This window comes from Rhinolophus sinicus, chromosome 4 (genome assembly GCF_057876585.1).
Source record: "Rhinolophus sinicus isolate RSI-liver-muscle chromosome 4, RSI-T2T, whole genome shotgun sequence".
Classification (NCBI taxonomy): domain Eukaryota; kingdom Metazoa; phylum Chordata; class Mammalia; order Chiroptera; family Rhinolophidae; genus Rhinolophus; species Rhinolophus sinicus.
Window position 1 is genome coordinate 47,283,549 of NC_142504.1, and position 19,333 is coordinate 47,302,881.

Below are 19,333 nucleotides of genomic sequence, written 5' to 3' on the forward strand. Positions count from 1 at the left end.
GCACATTTAAAGAAAGGCTAAGAAAAAAATAATTCTCCACTTCATTTTGCTGTCCTTGGAAATACTTTTACTATTTATCCAGTGCTTATTCTGTAAAGTGTTTTACATAGTCATCTTTAATTCTCTTAACAGCCCTCAAAGGGGTGTATCATTGTCCTTAATTTATGTGGAAGAAGTAGAAAGAGTAAATATCATGACATGAGTAGATGGCAGAATCAGAATTTGAACCCAGGTTCAATTCCAAAGCTTAACTTTCTTTTCACTTCTCTATGTTGCACCTTTCCATAAGTAAGTATTCTGGCAATAAGCCTTTTGGCAATAACAACAGAATCACTATATAGAATTTCAATTTATGTAATTCAAAATATAAGAGCCAAGTACATAAAGAATGAATGAACCTACAATTGTGACCTTGCTTCAGATTTACCAAAATTCTTCTTCTTCTTTTTTTTTTTTTTAAATGAGATCACTCCCAAATTAAATGAAAAAGAGAAGCCAACTTCCTTGCCTATTATGAGAAAAATCCTAGTCTCAGGCTTATTCATTGATTTTGAGTCTGCAACATACATTCAAATCTCTCGATATCTTAGAATGACTCACCCACTATAGTTTTCAGAGGCGTAGATAGTGCTGTGTGGGAGGTGGGGTCCGGCACAGATCTCAGGTAAACATTCGGTGTGGAGAAGGGACCAGGAACGCCCATGGTTGGTAGAGAACTCTAAGCTGACACTGATAACACCAGAACAAGCACAACAAGAAGAGGAAAAGATAACAAATACAATGAGATGACTCTTCTCTGGCTAAGTACATTAAACATCTGTAGAATTAGGGTAAAAAATTTTAAGATGTTGTTTTTGAAATGATTGTTTTCCCTTCTACTGAAGTCTGACCATCCTTCAAAGGGCAAGCAGTAAAATGACTGCTATAGAAACTATGTGTTAAAGACAAAAAATAGTAACTTGAGTTTTTGCTCTTGAATCTGATGGATGGCAAGCCATTTGCCACATCTTACATGGCCACTCATCCAGTGAATGTGAGACTGACACAATTCTTAGAAAGGACATGAGCAACACTTTAGCAAGCGCAATGGAGAAGTCATAGCTCTTGACGTGCTAATTGATTTCTGTGACTGTTATTAGGGGGTCACCAACCAACATGAGATCAAGTGTTTTTTTCAGTTATTTGTTTTTTCTGCTCTCAGCATTCTTTCTGAATGTTTGGCTGCCACGGATGTGCAAACACCTGCTACCTAAGACCAAGCTCTTATAATAAAGTCACTTCTACCTAAAATCCATCCAATCATACTCTGCATACTGAAGAACTTCTCTTTTGGAGGAAGTGTGTATTTTATTAATGGATAGTTTATTAAAAATCCAGCCGAAAACCTATCGAGAAGTTGCTGGGATTTAATAGCCAAGTCGATGAGTTCATTTCTAATTAATTCACACAGTGACAAAACAGGGCTTCCTACCTGTTACCAGGCTGATGTGTTCCACATCCCAGATTAATGGAAAACTGTATCATGTGTGACATTGTAGAAGGCAGAACAGGTAAGACGTGGAAAAAATCTACAGCCCAGACATTCTTATTTTGTCCTTGATGGTTCTTTTGCTTGAGACAAAATTTAGTAGCAGGAGTCTGAAGTTCAGGATTGATGACTACAGAAACCAAAGATGGAACCTTCAAAATAAAGAAAACCCAAATCACTCATACCTCTCCGTATGTGAGTCTATGTGAATTTTCCTAGATTCAGTCTTGCAATTACCACGTACATAACTGCCATCTTTTAAGCACGAGGCAATGCCCTGTATGTTCTATTTGTTATTTCATGTAGAAGATGCTGTCCTCAGGGGGACATTCATTTTAGTCACTCAGAATTCCTCCATTGAAGACATCTAGAACTCTCTTTGTATGACTGATCTGGCCCTCTCTACATGAAGATAAATTGGTGTAAGGTCTTTAAAAGTTGTCAAAGCATAGGTATCCATTTTACACACCTTAGCACAAGACAAATGTAAGTTGACATTTATACTTCATCATTAGTCCTCTTCTAAGGTTTTTTTGTACAGTACTAATAATGGTTTGCCAAACTAGGTATTCTGAAAATGGGATTCTACACAGAATCAGCCAGAGCCAATGAGTTAACCCATGCTAATTTTTACAATTGGTTCAGTCTGAAGCATGCCAATGGTCATACCAGGGGTAACTCTACCGAGTTACAGCTGGAAGAGTAGCCCATTGTGAAATCCTAAGTGGTGTAACGTGGGTGATCCTCACATGTGGAGTGAGCTAGATACTTTCTCTGTTGTTCCCTGTTCTAGCCTCATTGTTTATCTCCCATCTTCCTAACCATAACCATGAGATGCTAGATGCTAGCTGTGTTCAAGCTCTTTGAAGTCACTACGGTGCCATCAATGTGGAGAAAAGGCTAACTAATAATGAATATGTTGAGTGTAGTCTCAGTGTAAATAAATCTACAATTAGAAAAATATAATTTTATAGCTTATGACAAGAATCACACATTATTCTGAAGATGTTTGCAAATAACCAAAGCCAACACCTGTCCTAAATCCAAAGGGTAACGGGAAAAGGTCAACTTTAGTGGCTCTAATTAGCAAAGAAAAAAAGAAGGTAATAATAATTAGTACTTCTACAATGTCTTCTTCCTAGGAAATCTCAAAATGCTGGATAAATATTCATTATGTCTGATAGCAAGACTGTGAGGCTGCATAACTAGAGCCACTTTTAGGGTTTTTCTTGGGAACAAGAATAACTGTGAATCAAAGTATTGGGCTCTGCCCTACTGTCTCTGATTGGCTGTAATTTATTATTTCTGATTAACCTCATTTTTCATTTGTACCAGGGGGAAAAGAAAAAAAGAATGTTAAAATGTCCATGTCACTTTTAAAGATACCTGGCAACTTCCTGGGCTGCTAGAAGAGAGAGTTATCCTCTAGCATGGCCTTTGTGATTTTGACGTTTCCCTCTGGAGAGGGGCCATTGGGCACAAGGACAAGCATGTGTACCTTATATGAGGAATAGGAAAGGGTATCCAGTGTAATGTGTTCTTTTCTCCCTTCAATTTTTGCATACAGGATGATATCATTTTCATGAGCATCTCCAGGGTCACAAATTCCTCCTGCACAAAACAAAAATTTTAAATTGTTAGTACCAACTTGTATCCACAAACATGTCAAATATAGTGTTAAGTTTCAGGACATAATTATAGAACCCAGCTGTCACTTAAGAATGACCAGACCCAAAGGTAACAGGACCCAAGGAAAAAATTGATGAAAATACTTCAGATAGGGCATGCCAAAGATCGAAGACTTGACATTTGTGAAGGCCAAAGTAACTATTTGCTTGATGAGATTACTCAAATAATAGTCTGCAACGAGTCATGACTGTCTGTCCATATTTTAACCCACATTAAAAAGATATGCTACTTTTCAGTAAACTATTACTTCCTCATATTTGAGATCTCGAAGGCCAAAGTTTAGAACCTATTGATTATGGCTTTAAAAAAAATGTGGTGACTCACTACATCAAAGATTTCCAAGGTAGTGTTACTGAAACTGTTACATGTAGTATTTTTAATGCTTTAGCACGTATTAGGTATTTGTGTTTTAAATGCAGTTCATTTTACATTTTTACTTTTGGTACCTCATTTGATTGTTGTAAGATAGACAGAGTGGTTTATTCCTTATCATTCTATTTTACAGTCATATGAAATGATGGACCATCAGAAGTGAGAGGTAATTGAGAGCATCCTGATGATGAAACTGAATAACAGAGCAGGTACCTGACTGAAGATCATTTAAGTAACTGGTGGAAAAGCCATGAGTTGATATTATGTCATTTAACCATTGCTACTCTAGTTTTTTCATTACTGCATTTGGCCAATAACCCTTACTGTTGCTGGCTTCTATCAGCTGTCTGCATAATATGGACTTGAAAGGATTACATATCTAACTCTCCCACACACCATTATCCTTCATAACAGCACCAACCACAATAACAAGAGTGTAGGTATGACATGGATTTCCTGGCAAATACTCAATCCCTAAGGTCCAAAATTTGTAACATTAACTTTTAAATTTTATTATCTTTCAAAAAAAATTACTCCAGTTCTTAAGTCAACCACCATCCATGCTATTTTTTATTTCTAGGCAATTTATGTTTCTAATACTCTAGGGTGACAATAAGGCAACATCAAAACTCTAGAATAACATTACCCTCTGAGAGTTCATCTAGTAAAATGCATTATTTGCTGGTTTTACTACATTAACTCTTAGATTACTCTTACAGATTCACATCTCTATGTAAAAATAAACAAACAAATAAATAAGTAAGCAAATAAATAATCGTGTCAATTACTATAAATGTCTGGCTTATTCTCAACCTGTGTAATGGGGGTCTATCTTAGGGAGAATTCACTGATATGTGATGCTAATTAAGAAAGCTAGAACCTAATCAGTACAAGAAAAATCATAATAACAGAAGTAGCTTGGTTGGCGGTATTTGTGAAGCATTGAAATCTGGCATGAAATCTGCTAGACATATATAACTTGGCATATAATAAATATTTACTGAGTTAAGTAATCTGAACTGAGAACAGAGAAGCCAGATACGGTGCCAATGTAGACCTCATCCTAATACATGTTTATTGTTCAAGAACAACAACCTGTAGAGAAAATCTCATGATTTTGACATCTGATTTACATACTTCTATGTTATGGTGAACATAGCTAGTAAAGCCATTCTAAATGACAGTCTCTGGGTGAAAACTAAATTCCCATTTTAAAAATGTAACTTCCTTACTGAGCACATTTTAAAGATTTACCAAAAATTTTTTTTTAAAAAAGGTGAAAGGTTACATATAGGCAGTGTGGGTTTAAAGCACCATACCCAAAGATACAGGAATGGAACCATCTGTTCTCTCTCATTTCATTAATTTCCTTCAGTAAATCTTCCCTGCTGTCTTAAGAAAAGTTCGTGAACTGCACCTGTCTTTCAGAGAGAATTGAAACGCACGTAGGAGCTCATTCAGCCCAGGACGACAGAAGAAGAAAGTCCAAAAGGAGCCAAGACTGGAAAACGATGACAGACTTTATCTGCAAGATCCCTCTGGGGGCAATTTATCATTTCTGTGAAGTTTCAGTGACAGCAGTTCCTACAGAAGGATGTGGATTCTTCTTCAGCTTCATATGTTTTGATGTATTGTGGAAAGGTGGGACTCAAGGGGCATTTCGTACAGCAATTAAAGTATCGGAGATTTCAATGAAAAGTAGATGGACAGTCAGTTATAAAATATTTTAAATTCTGTTTTAAGTAGCTTTCAAGATACTTATTTATATTAGGAAATTGATTTTGTTATTTACTATGTGTAGGACATTGGGTTACAAGGAGAAATAAACTCCAACCTCAAAAAGTTTGTAATTTAGCAAAGAAAACAAGACTAATACATGAAAGAATGGTAATTAGCAGTGAACCCTGTTGTGTTGCCTTAATTGCAGTCCCCATTCAAAGAAAAGAGATACAAGTGTCAGCTAAAAGAGCCGGGCATATGGAAGATGCTCAATAAAGATTGATTGGAGAAATAATAAATGAATGATGGATGTTAGGTTATTTATTTTCTTCTTCTTCACTGCATTCTGGCTCTAAGAACAATGCTAGATCCTGGTTTTAATGAATTTGTGTTGAATAAGTGAATGTATGGATGAAGGAGACAGGCCTTGAACCAAATTTTGAAAGTTGAGCAAATCTTCCAGAAATGGTAGTCACAGTAGATTGATATGAACCAAGAGAAGAAACCAGGAAGAAAATATAGACAGGGCCCGAGTGGGAAGGGAACATGCATGGTCTGGTCTAGATTAACCATCAGCCACTGATTTTCCTACGGTGCCATGTTTAATGAAGGATTACGTATAAACTATCCTGTCTTAAATCGCTTCCCATATTGCTTTCTTCTCCATTTAGTCTTTTCTGTAGGTCCAGTCTCATTTGACCCCACTGCCCTGCTCTCTCCTCTTCTAGCCTAAAAACACCATCGCTGGATTCTGCTTTCTCCTCAAGAGGCACACTGCATTCTTTTTTCCTGTTTACTGAAGAACTTCTTGCAGGAGAGATCTTTTTTTTTTTTTTTAACAGGACTTTATTGGGGAACAGTGTGTACTTCCAGGCCTTTTTCCCAAGTCAAGTTGTTATCCTTTCAATCTTACTTGTGGAGGATGCCGTTCAGCTTCAAGTTGTTGTCTTTCCAGTCTTAGTTGTGGAGGGCGCAGCTCAGCTCCAGGTCCAGTTGCCGTTTTCTAGTTGCAGGGGGCACGGACCACCATCCCTTGCGGGACTCGAACCGGCAACCTTGTGGTTGAGAGGATGCACTCCAACCAACTGAGCCATCCGGGAGCTCAGCAGCAGCTCAGCTCAAGGTGCTGTGTTCAATCATAGTTGTAGGGGGCGCTGCCCACCATCCCTTGCGGAAGTCGAGGAATCGAACCGGCAACCTTGTGGTTGAGAGCCCACTGGCCCATGTGGGAATCGAACCAGCAGCCTTTGGAGTTAGGAGCATGGAGCTCTAACCGCCTGAGCCACCGGGCCGGCCCGAGATCCTCTTTCATTGACACCTGTCTTTAAGTATTTTAACTCCAGGTACTTTGGCTTCCCAGGAACCATGCCACCGGCATCACTGGTGGGCTCTCAGCCCCGATGCCGAGTGATCTCTCTCTCTGCAGAATCCCTACACTGCTGATCACCTCCCTGTCGTCCCACTCTCTTGCCTTCCTCCTTTAGTGTAGCATGATACCTTCCGCCTGCATTTCCTTTCTCAGTATCCTTTGTCTACTCCTCTCTTTCCACCTAACACCTAGACGAGGGTCCTCCCTAAGAATTTTTCATTTTGTTTGCTTATACTGCCTTTTGCTTGGGAGAACACAGCAACTCCAGGGCTCATTATCACCTGTATGCTGTTGACTTTCGAATCTGATTCAGATGCTGAGTAGCATTTCTACCTTCATAAAGCCTTCCAGAAGCCTCACCCTCAACGTATCAAAATCTCCTCCACACATGTCCTTTAGTTATGTTTTCGACATTTCCTATTTGGGAAATGGTACCATTCTTCCAGTCATTCAGGAGAGAGTCTGTGTCCTCTCCATACTGTCCTCACAATCCCCACAGTAATCGGGTATGCACTTCAGCTGGTTCCTTCTCTTCAGTTATTTATTCCCTGTCCCCTCCTTCACATTATTACCACCACCACTGCCGTAATTCCTTTGTTACTTGGACTAGTGCAGTAGCCTCCTAAATTAGGATTGCCATATAAAATACATTGCATAAACAATATTTATACAAAAAATTATTCGTTGTTTATTTGAAATTAAAATTTAAGTAGGCTGTTCGTTATTTCCTCTTAAATCTGGGAACCCTACCCTTACGGTCTCCTGCCCTCTAATTTCTCATTATTTCAGTTTTTACTCCACACTCCTTCTAGAATCGTCTTTCTAAAACACAGCTGAGAGCACATTACATAGCTGACAGGAATCACCTGATAGCCCCAAGTTGCCTAGAGAGAGAGAACCTGAACTCCTTAGTATGATATTAAAGAAAATCACCACTCTGGCTCCGTTTCGCCTTCTTAGCTCCATTTTATATCTTTCCATTCAGCTATATCGGGAAAATCAGCTTCAAACATGTCATGTATTTTTATACTTGTGCTTTTTCTCAAAACGATGGCTTAGATTCGAACTTCTCCCCTTAAATTTAAATCATGTCCATCCTTTGTGGCCAAGTTCCAATACTATCTCCATGGAGCTTTACTCTAATCCTTCCACAGCAATTAGCCACAGCTTCCTCTACACTTTCATAGTAATTTCATTCCATTAGAGGCCATTGCATTCTCCCTTATAGTACTTATGGGCAAGGATCCTGTCTAGGAAATTTTTATAATAAAAAAACAAAGATATGTTGAGTTATAATTATTTTTTAGGCACTGTTTTGAGGGTTTTGCATGTCATTGATAAGCAACTCTGTGATTTTGGTACCATTAGTTTTCCCATTTGTATTCTCCATATACCCTAGCTCAGTGCTTTAGAATTCGATAGGAATTCATTAATTTTTTAAATTGAATGGAGATGCTTTTATTTGGGATTATGTACTTTGGGCTCATTCAAATGAATGTTTCCCTTATAGTCAATATTATTTTAATTGATTCATTAATAATCTGCTGTGCACCAGAAATAATTAAAGATGACTTAATCTCTTATATGAAAATGACATTCCCTTATGTAAAGGCACTAAATTGAGTTGATTTGCTATGATTCACTATGAAAAAAAAAAATCAAGAATTCAAACACATTATGTGAAAATGGTAAAAATGAAAAATATTTAGATTAGCATACTAAATGTTTATTACAATTTTTTGGGGGAGGGGGAGGCTTAAGGTTTCCCAGGAATCACTCAATGAACTGAGAGCCAGTTTGAATTCTAATTATTTAAAGGAAATGATAATTCTATTCTTAATTTTTTGAGGAACCTCCATAGTGTTTTCCATAGTGGCTATACCAATTTACATTCCCACCAACAATGTATGAGGGTTCCTTTCTCTCCACAACCTCTCCAACACTTGTTCTTACTGGTCTTGTTGATAATACCCATTCTAACAAGTGTGAGGTGGCATCTCATTGTGGTTTTGATTTGCATTTCCTTAATAGCTAGTGAAGTTGCGCATGTTGTCATATCTGTTGGCCATTGTATGTCTTCCAGGGAGAAATGTCTGTTCAGGTCCTCTGCCCATTTTTTAATTGGATTGTATGTTTTTTGTTAAGTTATATGAGTTCTTTATATATTTTGGGTATTAGTCCCTTATCAAAGGTGTTGTTTGCAAATATCTTCTCCCATTCAGTTGATGGCCTCTTTGTTTGTTGATAGTTTCTTTTGATGTGCATAAGCTTTTTAGTTTGATATAATCCCATTCATTTACTTTTGCTTGCCTTTGAGGTCAAATTCATAAAATCCTCTCTAAGACCAAGGTCCATAACTTTAGTACCTATGGTTTCTTCTATGCAATTTCTTGTTTCAGGTCTTATATTAAGGTCTTTGATCCACTATGAATTAATTTTGCTGTATGGTGACAGACAGCAGTCTAGCTTCATTCTTTTGCACATGGCTTTCCAATTTTCCCAGCACCATTTATTGAAGAGGCTTTGTTTTCTCCATTGTATGCTTTTGGCTCCTTTGTCGAAAATTATTTGCCCACATATCTGGGTTTACTTATGGGTTCTCAATTCTGTTCCATTGGTCTGTGTGTCTGTTTTTCTGTCAGTGCCACCCTGTTTTTCATTACTGTCATTTTGTAGTATAATTTGAAGTCATGGAGTTACCAGACGACTCAGCAATACCTCTTCTGGGTATCTAACCCAAAACTCTGAAAACAGTTATCTGTAAAGATATATGTACCTCTATATTCACTGCAGCATTATTCATGGTGGCCAAGACATGGAAACAACTGAAACGTCCTCTGACAGATGATTGGATAAAGAAGATACACACACACACACACACACACACACACACACACACACACACACACACAGGAATATTACTTAGTCATAAGAAAAGATGAAATAATTGCCATTCGCAACAACATGGATAGATCTTGAGATTATCATGCTAAGTGAAATAAGTCAGACAGAAAAAGTTGAGAACCATATGGTTTCATGCATTTGTGGGATATAAAATTGAAAGCAACAAAAAACAAGACAAACAAATAAACAAAAAACTCGTAGACACAGACAATTTAGTGGTTACCAGAGAGAAAGCAGGGGAGGTAGAAAAGGGTAAAGGGGATCAAATATATGGTGACAGAAGAATATTTGACTGGGTGGTGAACACACAATGCAATATACAAATGATGTATTAGAATCATATACTTGAAACCTATATAATTTTATTAACCAATGTCACCCCAATAAATTTAATAAAAAAATTAAAAAAAATTTATTGGGGTGACAATTGTTAGTAAAACTACATAGATTTCAGGTGTACAATTCTGTATTACATCATCTATAAATCCCATTGTGTGTTCGCCACCCAGAGTCAGTTCTCCTTCCATCACCACATATTTGATCCCCCTTACTCTCATCTCCCATCCCCCACCCCCCTTACCCTCTGGTAACCACTAAACTATTGTCTGTGTCTATGAGTTTTTGTTTCTCATTTGTTTGTCTTGTTCTTTTGTTGTTTTTGGTTTATATACCACATATCAGTGAAATCATACGGTTCTCTGCTCTTTCTGTCTGACTTATTTCGCTTAGCATCATACTCTCAAGATCCATCCATGTTGTCACAAATGTTCCTATATCATCTTTTCTTACCGCCGAATAGTATTCCATTGTGTATATATACCACAACTTCTTTATCCATTCATATATCAAAGGACATTTTGGTTGTTGCCATGTTTTGGCTACCGTAAACAGAGCTGCAATGAACATTGGAGCACACGTGTCTTTATGTATAAATGTTTTCACATTTCTTGCATAGATACCTAGGAGAGGGATTGCTGGGTCATATGGTAATTCTATTCGTAATTTTTTGAGGAACGTCCACACTGCCTTCCATTGCGGCTGCACCAGTCTGCATTCCCATCAACCGTGTATGAGGGTTCCTTTTTCTCCACAGCCTCTCCAACACTTGTTACTATTTGTCTTGTTGATGATAGCTATTCTGACTGGGGTGAGGTGATATCTCATTGTGGTTTTGATTTGCATTTCTCTGATGATTAGTGATGTTGAGCATTTTTTTCATATATCTATTTGCCATTTGTATGTTCTCTTTGGAGAAATGTCTCTTCAGGTCCTCTGCTCATTTTTCAATCGGGTTGTCTGTTTTTTTGTTGTTGAGTTTCATGAGTTCCTTGTATATTTTGGATATTAGCCCCTTATCGGAGGCACTGTTTGCAAAAATCTTCTCCCATTCAGTTGGTGGCCTCTTTATTTTGTCGATGGTTTCTTTTGCTGTGCAGAAGCTTTTAAGTTTCATATAGTCCCATTCATTTATTTTAGCTTTTACTTACATTGCCTTTGGAGTCAAATTCATAAAATGCTCTTTGAACCCACGGTCCATAAGTTTAGTACCTATGTTTTCTTCTATGCAGTTTATTGTGTCAGGTCTTATGCTTAAGTCTTTGATCCATTTTGAATTAATTTTGGTACATGGTGACAGATAGCAGTACAGTTTCATTCTTTTGCACGTGGCTATCCAATTCTCCCAGCACTATTTATTGAAGAGGCTGTCTTTGCTCCATTGTATGTTTTTAGCTTCTTTGTCAAAAATTATCTGTCCACATTTATGTGGTTTTATTTCTGGGTTTTCAATTCTATTCCATTGGTCTACGTGTCTGTTTTCCTGCCAATACCATGCTGTTTTGATTATTGTAGCCCTGTAGTACAAACTAAAGTCAGGGAGTGTGATACCTCTAGTATTGTTCTTTTTTCTTAGGATTGCGTTGGCTATTCGGGGTCTTTTGTGGTTCCAAACAAATCTGATGATTTTTTGTTCTATTTCTTTAAAAAATGCCATTGGGATTTTGATGGGGATTGTATTAAATCTGTATATTGCTTTGGGTAATATGGCCATTTTAACTATGTTGATTCTTCCAATCCATGAGCACGGAATGTCTTTCCATTTCTTTGTGTCTTCTTCAATTTCTTTCAAAAATGTCTTATAGTTTTCAGCATATAGGTCCTTTACATCCTTGGTTAAGTTTATTCCTAGGTATTTTATTTTTTTTGCTGCAATTGCAAAAGGAATTGTTTTTTGTATTTCTTTTTCTGTGATTTCATTGTTAGTATATAGGAATGCAATGGACTTTTGTACGTTGATTTTGTAGCCAGCAACTTTACTGTATTAGTTGATTGTTTCTAATAGCTTTTTGGTGAAGTCTTTAGGGTTTTCTCTATATAGTATCATGTCATCTGCAAAGAGTGATAATTTGACTTCTTCATTCCCAATTTGGATGCCTTTTATTTCTTTCTCTTGCCTGATTGCTCTGGCAAGGACTTCCAACACTATGTTGAAAAGCAGAGGTGATAGGGGACATCCCTGTCGTGTTCCTGAACGTAGAGCAAAGGGCTTCAGTTTTTCACCATTAATTATGAGATTAGCTAAAAAAATTTTTTAAATAAAAAAAATTAAAAGAAATGAACTCTGGGTATTTATTTATTTATTTATTTTCTAATTAAAATTTATTGGGGTGACAATGGTTAGTAAAATGACATAGGTTTCAAGTGTACAATTCTGTAATATATCATCTGTATATCACATTGTGTGTTCAACACCCAGAGTCAGTTCTCCTTCCATCACCATGTATTTGACCACATTTACCCTCATCTACCACCCCCCACCCCCTTATTCTCTGGTAACCACTACACTATTGTCTGTCTCTATGAGTTTTGTTTATTTGTTTGTCTTGTTCCTTTGTGGCTTACAGTTTTATATCCCACATATCAGTGAAATCATATGGTTCTTGACTTTTTCTGTGTGACTTATTTTGCTTAGTATTATATAATAAAATAATCTCAAGATCATCCATTTTGTCACAAATGGCACTATTTCCTCTTTTCTTATGGCAGAGTAGTATTTTACTGTGTATATATACCACATCTTCTTTACTCAATCATCTGTCTTTAAATATGCAAATAATTTCAGTCAAGGTGAAGATATCCTTATGGTAGGAAGATTACATTATTATATTTTATATAACTTCTTTGTTGTAAAACAGGTCATATTGGAAATGAGGTGGTACTGCATACGCAAAGTGTTGGAGAGCATAATACAATCTAAGGTTTACCATCCACTCTGCACTGTAGGAAGTGAGGAAAGTGAGAAAAAGAAATAGCCAGTGCTGATGCCTATGCTCAGGACGCCTGTTTGTCCTGATGAATTGAAGTCTTTTTAGCGAGATCAAAGGTTGACAATGTTTATTTCCTGTTTAACTTCCAGGTGTTGCCTGTGCTTTTCCAGTCACTCAGCAAAGAAGGCATGTGACAGCCACTCACATTTCTGGAATGACATCCAGAGAAAGAACTATAGTTCTTGTTGACTAAAATGATAAATTTGAGAGGTCACTAATTTCAACCCCTTAAATCCTCCGAGGTATTTTTCCAAACTTTCCAAACTGCTTATTTGCTCTACAATAATTTGATAAAAACACATCTTATGAATACATTTTTTCTTTACGTGTTTTCCAACCTATTAGAGAATAGATAATATTATTAAAGTACTATAAAATATTATAAACCTGTTTCTTTCTTAGCTTCCTGTAACAAAAGAGTTATGCAATGATGAGATATCCATGAAAACAAATGACTCACCTGGGTGATTATGCTTTTGAAAGTTAGAGGCTTTGGAAGGGAGTTGCTTTGTTCTTAGCTTCTCTCCCATTGTATTTTCAGCTATGACCATTGAGGGAAAGTTGAGAGGAAAGTATTATGGCATTTTGTCTTCAGGCCTAGACATGGCATGCCAGGACTAGCGCTCTTACAGGATAATGGTGCCAGCAGGGCTGGTCTGAAGCTGGTGTGAGCACCACAGGCTTTTGCTCAACCAACAGAACTCATATTTCATTAATTTTCATTTTATACTATATATGACAATCTCATTTCCTCAGGAATAGGTGCTGGCCTAGAATCTGCCCTGGGTCAACAACATTTGTTCAAACTGTACCTACCCATAACAAAGTAAAACCTCAGGTTCCCATAACCAGTCATGTCCATGTATGGAGTGCATAATTTCCTCTCTCCATCTTTGACGAAGACCACTGATAAACCTGATTCTACTGTTCCACATTCCGTACCAATGATGGCTCCCAAGATGTCCCACCTCAAAAAAACAAAATGAGAATCGTTAAGAGTTAGAATATTAAGTCAAAGCTTGATAGAGTATAACATTTGATTTTTAATGAGGAACACTTACTTAATATTGAATAATTCTGAAATAAAAATGTAGTACTACAGATTTTAGGTAATGAGCAAACTTAAACATGCTTCAGTCACAAATATGTTTTTTTCCACAGAAGGATAAATTTAATCAATACTATGTCTAGAGTGTTTACTACATGATAGCCTTTATTGTCAAAGCATTTATAGTTGAGGTGGGAAATCAAATTTGAGAAAACAGGGAACTAAAAAAACAGTATCACAATATCGTAAGTACTCATATGGTGTTTTACACATTAAAAAATAATTATAGAATAAAAAGCCATAAGAGCTGGCAAGAGTCTAGAAAATTTTCAAAAAGGAGATGGGATTTAAACTTGTGAAATAGGTATTTGGATATGTAGGAGAGGATAAAAACATTTACTATTTAAAAACTCTTGTTTCTCCTTAGTATTTATTTCTGGTCATGCCTAATTTGGTCATTGCTAGTCACACAACTAGCTTGCCTACAGATGGAGAAAACTTGGACACACAGAGTAAACAGCTTGCCTAAGGCTAATTGGCTGTTTGGCTATAAAGTGAGATCTTCTGATTCTTAGTTTGTTGTTATTTTAGTAGTTACATTTTTAAAGAGGGAACTGTGTCAGGATGATTATATTGAACTATTCCAGTTTATAATAGATTTGTGACCAAAATGTTCAGGAAGTGCCTATTGTTTTGTATTTTAATAGATTATATCAATCATTCAACACCACAATAAATACCTTTTGAAGCAGCTCTTAATAGTATCGGACCACTGTAAATTAACCAGGAACCTCTCTTGATTCATACAAGAAAATTTCACACTGGTTCATCGATCTTTTATTTGCTCCATTTATCCAAATTAAACCACTCAGCCTACTGATCCACAAAACAAGTTAAGGTTATAAATGATGCATATGATGACCCCTTTTAGTTATCTATCTACCTTAGAGCATTTTAAAATTAAAAATTAAATTTAAAAAGATGGAATTGTCACGGACTAAAAGAACCTTCTATTCAAGTGAGCAATGAGATTAGCAGTCTTTTTGTCTTAATTATTAGTTATAAACAAGTGGTTCTAGATTAATCTAAATAAATTATTTTCACGACCTCTACTACAGAGTTGTGTGAGATAAAATTCAGACTTTGTATTTCTTTTCAATCTTTAAAGTCCAACATATTCTAATTTTTCCTACTCTACCTGTTGGAAGATAACAAAAGTAAAAGTATTTTCTTTAGAAACCCAAATATTTACAATCAACTGAAATGGAAAATTTAGTCCACTATGAAGAGAAAGAAGCTGAGAGAGGTCTGAAAAATCATTTTGTAAGTCTCACTACTATGAATAAATTATCTTGAATTTATTAAAAATTCAGTAGGAGCCTATTGTAACACAAACTCATTCTTTCATGAATCTATATAAACACTGGCTGAGCTTAGCTGAAGGGAAAGTACCCTAGAGGGGATTGCAGAGCTCCATCAGCGGCTGGGGGTTTAGGGAGGACCTTTCACTCCCTGAGCATCAAAGTTCTGATCTCCAAGGCCGCAAAACTGCAGTCATTGCCAGTTACAAAAATGATGTGGTCCCCAACTCTCTCCTAATATAACAATTATAAAACATGAAACAAAATGATAACATAACCAAATCTTGGAGGCAAGCAGTGGTATTTGAGGAGCTCTATAATGTTAGCATTGCTATTTCCTTGAAATAGGAGTGTTAGTTCTCTATGATTTAAATTATGTTTTCCCCATGGAAATGTGGTTCTATGTGAACTGAATTTGAAGAGATGTCTGCCTGGGGGTAGAGCTCTCTACAACATAGCAATTTATATTGATTCTTTGATGACTAATTCTAAAAAAAAAAAAAGCCCATATTATTTATTATAAATAAGTGGTATCTATTATTTATTATGGAGTAGGATGAAGTTGGAACACAGAAAAAAGTTTAATAATCAATAAAATGCCCCAAGACAACTTTTTTGCTCAGAAGGGGCAAGATCACAATAATATTAAATTTATATATTTAAAATACAACTTTCTACTTTTTGTGCCAATAAAAAGAAATATTTTTGTAAGCAAAAATAATTTAAAGGAGTTTCTTAACTGGAAAGCTGATGGTTCTCCCTATTAGCTGTGTTGGAATGGTTTGAGAATAAAATTAATTACGTTTTAATCAGCTCAAACTTTGATACTTTTAAGAATGAGATGGAGAATAGAGCTTAAATGTTCTTATTTAAAAAATAAATATGTGAGGTGATGGATGTGTCAATTACTAGATGGATAAAAGCCTTTCACAATGTATATGTGTCAAATCACCACGATGCACACTTTAAAAAGCTTACAATTTTAAATGTCTCAATCAATTATATCTCAATTATGAATCACATCTCAATAAAGCTGAAATTTAACAAAAATTTCTTTCAGGAGCTTGAAAAACAGAACATTATATATTCTTTGAAGGAAAATTGGGCAGTAACTATCAAAATGAAAATTACATACATACACACACACACATATATATGTATATGTACATATACATGTCTGAGTCTCTATTTTTCTTTTCTTTTAGAAATACTTTAACAAGTATACGTAAAAAATTTATTACAAAAGTCTTTGTCTATCACTAAGGGTTAAGTTAGATAAACTAGTACCAGTTTCAATAAACTGCCTTTTCGAAATAACGACCTACATTTACTGACTAGAACAGACATTCTAGTGTTCTTAAAGTTTGAAAAACAGACATTCATAACATGTTCTTAAAGTTTGAAAAAATGAAGTTGCAGTGTAGTGTGTAAAATGAAATTCTGGTGGGTTTTTCTTTTTTCTTTTTGGTATCGTCATAGAAAAGTCTGAATGAATATATGCCAGTGTGTATGCCAATATTTTAACAGTGAGAAAGGAGATTAGCATGGGGAAATTTTGATTTTGATTTTAAATGTTTGCTCTGCAATAAGCAAATAATATTCAGATAAACCATAAGGAAAGACATTTAACTTATATGCACTATAATTCAGAATGAAAACTTAAACATTCTCATTATAGGTTGAGGAAAATACTAAGAATACGAACACAGGCAATATAGGTCTTATTTTTTAATCAGATATTTTCCTATTATTATTGGCATAAAAGAGTCTAAAGGTAGTGGAACACTTCACATTATCTATAAAAAACTGTTTTATTACATTTTCCAGAATATATTAAACCAAGTTGGCAACTTTAGGTTTGAACTAAGATATAGAATAAAGCCTAGCTAGAAGATCCCATAATTGCCAAATTCATCGGTTTTTAATCTACTATGAATTCTCTGAGGGTGAATAAGTTTGTTATATCCATAACGTCTCTATTTGGATGAATTTTCTGATATTTAATAAGGGATGTGCCATAGGTAAAGATCCTTCCACATTAATTTATATTCATGAGGTTTATCTCCAGAATGAGTCCTGTGATGTCTAGCAAGGTGTACTCTTTGACTGAAGGCTTCTCCATCTCCATCGCATTTATAGGTTTTCTTCTAGCATGACAGCTTAGGTGAAGGAAAAAGATGAGCTCTGTTTGAAGGCTTTCCTGCATGTACTGCATTTCAAAAATTATTTTCTTCAATTGGTTCTACTGCATTTCATTCAAATTCAATTTTGTTTAAGGTTTTTATCACACACGTTGTTTATTTATATTCTTGTTGGATTAATATTAATAAAAAATATTGGCTTTAGAATGGTAGAAAATATTCAGCTTTCTCACCAATAAGAAAGAAATATAACCTATGCTAGAGAATGTTTGAGAAAATAATGTACTGCCTGGGACACTACAGTCTCAATGAATGTTAGTTTCCTTTTCTGCCCCCTGTAAATAAAATGTAGTGCTATTTTTGTTTTAAAATAAGTCAAAGTAGAAATTAAAATGAATTTCTAGATTATAATATTTTTATTATTTCATACTAGAATTAGCAGAGAAACAATCTTGGACAAAGGTGCAATATGGTATGCAGTGTTCTTGCTTAAATATCTTTAAGTAAGGGGATGCTTAACTGAAAGAAAGACTACATTTAATCTACCTTGTAGGGCTTTTGTAACATTTAAGATTTTGGCTATAATCTGTCTGGGCCCCTAAATTTATTATTTATGTTATCTAAATGGTCAAGTATGTTTTGCTTTAATAGAAATAAACATGCTTGTAAAAAAACAACAAAAAAGACCCATTTAATATAATGTAAACTTAGACTGGCAATATATCTTCAATTCACTTATCCTGAATTATAAGCTTAAATAAAATCCCTCTTTAACTTTGTAAGCATTCGTGAAAAGTCTTCTAATCAGAGGTAACATAATTCTTCTGGGTAGGACAGAGGGAATAATTTGTAGAAAATAACAAGAAGATGCTCAAAACTGTTCTGAAGAGTTCTAAATCATTTTAAAGCCTATCTTTAATAAAACATCAATTCACATTGAAGAGGCTATAACAGAAATTGTTCTTGTTGGTCTATATGCAGTTTCAACTTTCAATGTTTATATGGAAGATTTGTTGGTACCATCTCCCTGGTACAAGGAATCCAATACAAAATCGTTTTATTTGATTTTATATTACTTTTATTCTTAATTTTACTCCACTAGATAGCATTAAATTTTAAGATAGAAATTTTTGAATCAGTTGTAGGTGTGTCCCATTTTGCAAGCAATGTCTTTAAAATATTTAAATAACACTTTGCATGCATTTCGAGCTCTCTATAATAAATCACCTCTCCGACCCTAAGTTATGGCTGACCATTTGTGGAAACCATTTGACCTGTGCTCAATTTTTTTTCTGCAATCTTAGATAAGCTGTTTTTAAACGTATTTCTTGAAAGAGCTTCTTTAGAGCAAATTTATAATGCAGTTAATAGGGTGTGGATGGTAGTATAACCGGACTGTTAGGACTAGAAGTTGGACAGAATTACAAATAAGTTAGCATCTAAGAGACTATTCTCTCTGACCATTTGAAAAAGTCAGCAAGGCCAAAGATAGCAAAGGATATTTGATCCCAGGGTAAGTCCTATTTGCTCTCTGGCATATTTTCCGTGTCTTGTTGATGTGTGGGAATTCTGGGTATTCTGTCATATACAGGAAGTATTTGCTAGTAGATGCTTTTTGTTTTTATTTTTTAATTAGGGGAAGACTCTTCACAAAGTGATGGTTATGGCTTCGAAAAGGACACTTGCATGAGTTATTCTAAGACGTACAGTTGGAAATATTTTTTTTTGAAGTTTAAAGGAAGAAATTCAATTTTCTTTTTCAATTATGATAGCAATATTCTCATTATTGAAAAACTGGAAAACACAAATAGAAGAATAAAAAATCACCCATAACCACACTACTCCAGAGACAAGCACAATCATAATATTTTAGTGT

At 35.4% G+C, this 19,333-nt stretch overlaps 1 protein-coding gene across 4 annotated transcripts in view; it reads right to left on the reverse strand.

Moving 5' to 3' along the window:
- RELN (reelin) overlaps nucleotides 1–19,333 on the reverse strand; it is a 504,226-nt gene that overhangs the window by 173,881 nt on the left and 311,012 nt on the right. For all 4 annotated transcript variants that reach the window (XM_074340625.2, XM_074340624.2, XM_074340623.2 and 1 more), the window contains exons 12-15: nucleotides 13,724–13,875; nucleotides 3,027–3,139; nucleotides 1,472–1,680; nucleotides 601–729 (exon numbers count right to left, since the gene is read on the reverse strand). In XM_074340625.2, the coding sequence (XP_074196726.2) occupies nucleotides 601–729; nucleotides 1,472–1,680; nucleotides 3,027–3,139; nucleotides 13,724–13,875 (603 nt within the window). The remainder of the gene's footprint in view (nucleotides 1–600; nucleotides 730–1,471; nucleotides 1,681–3,026; nucleotides 3,140–13,723; nucleotides 13,876–19,333) is intronic.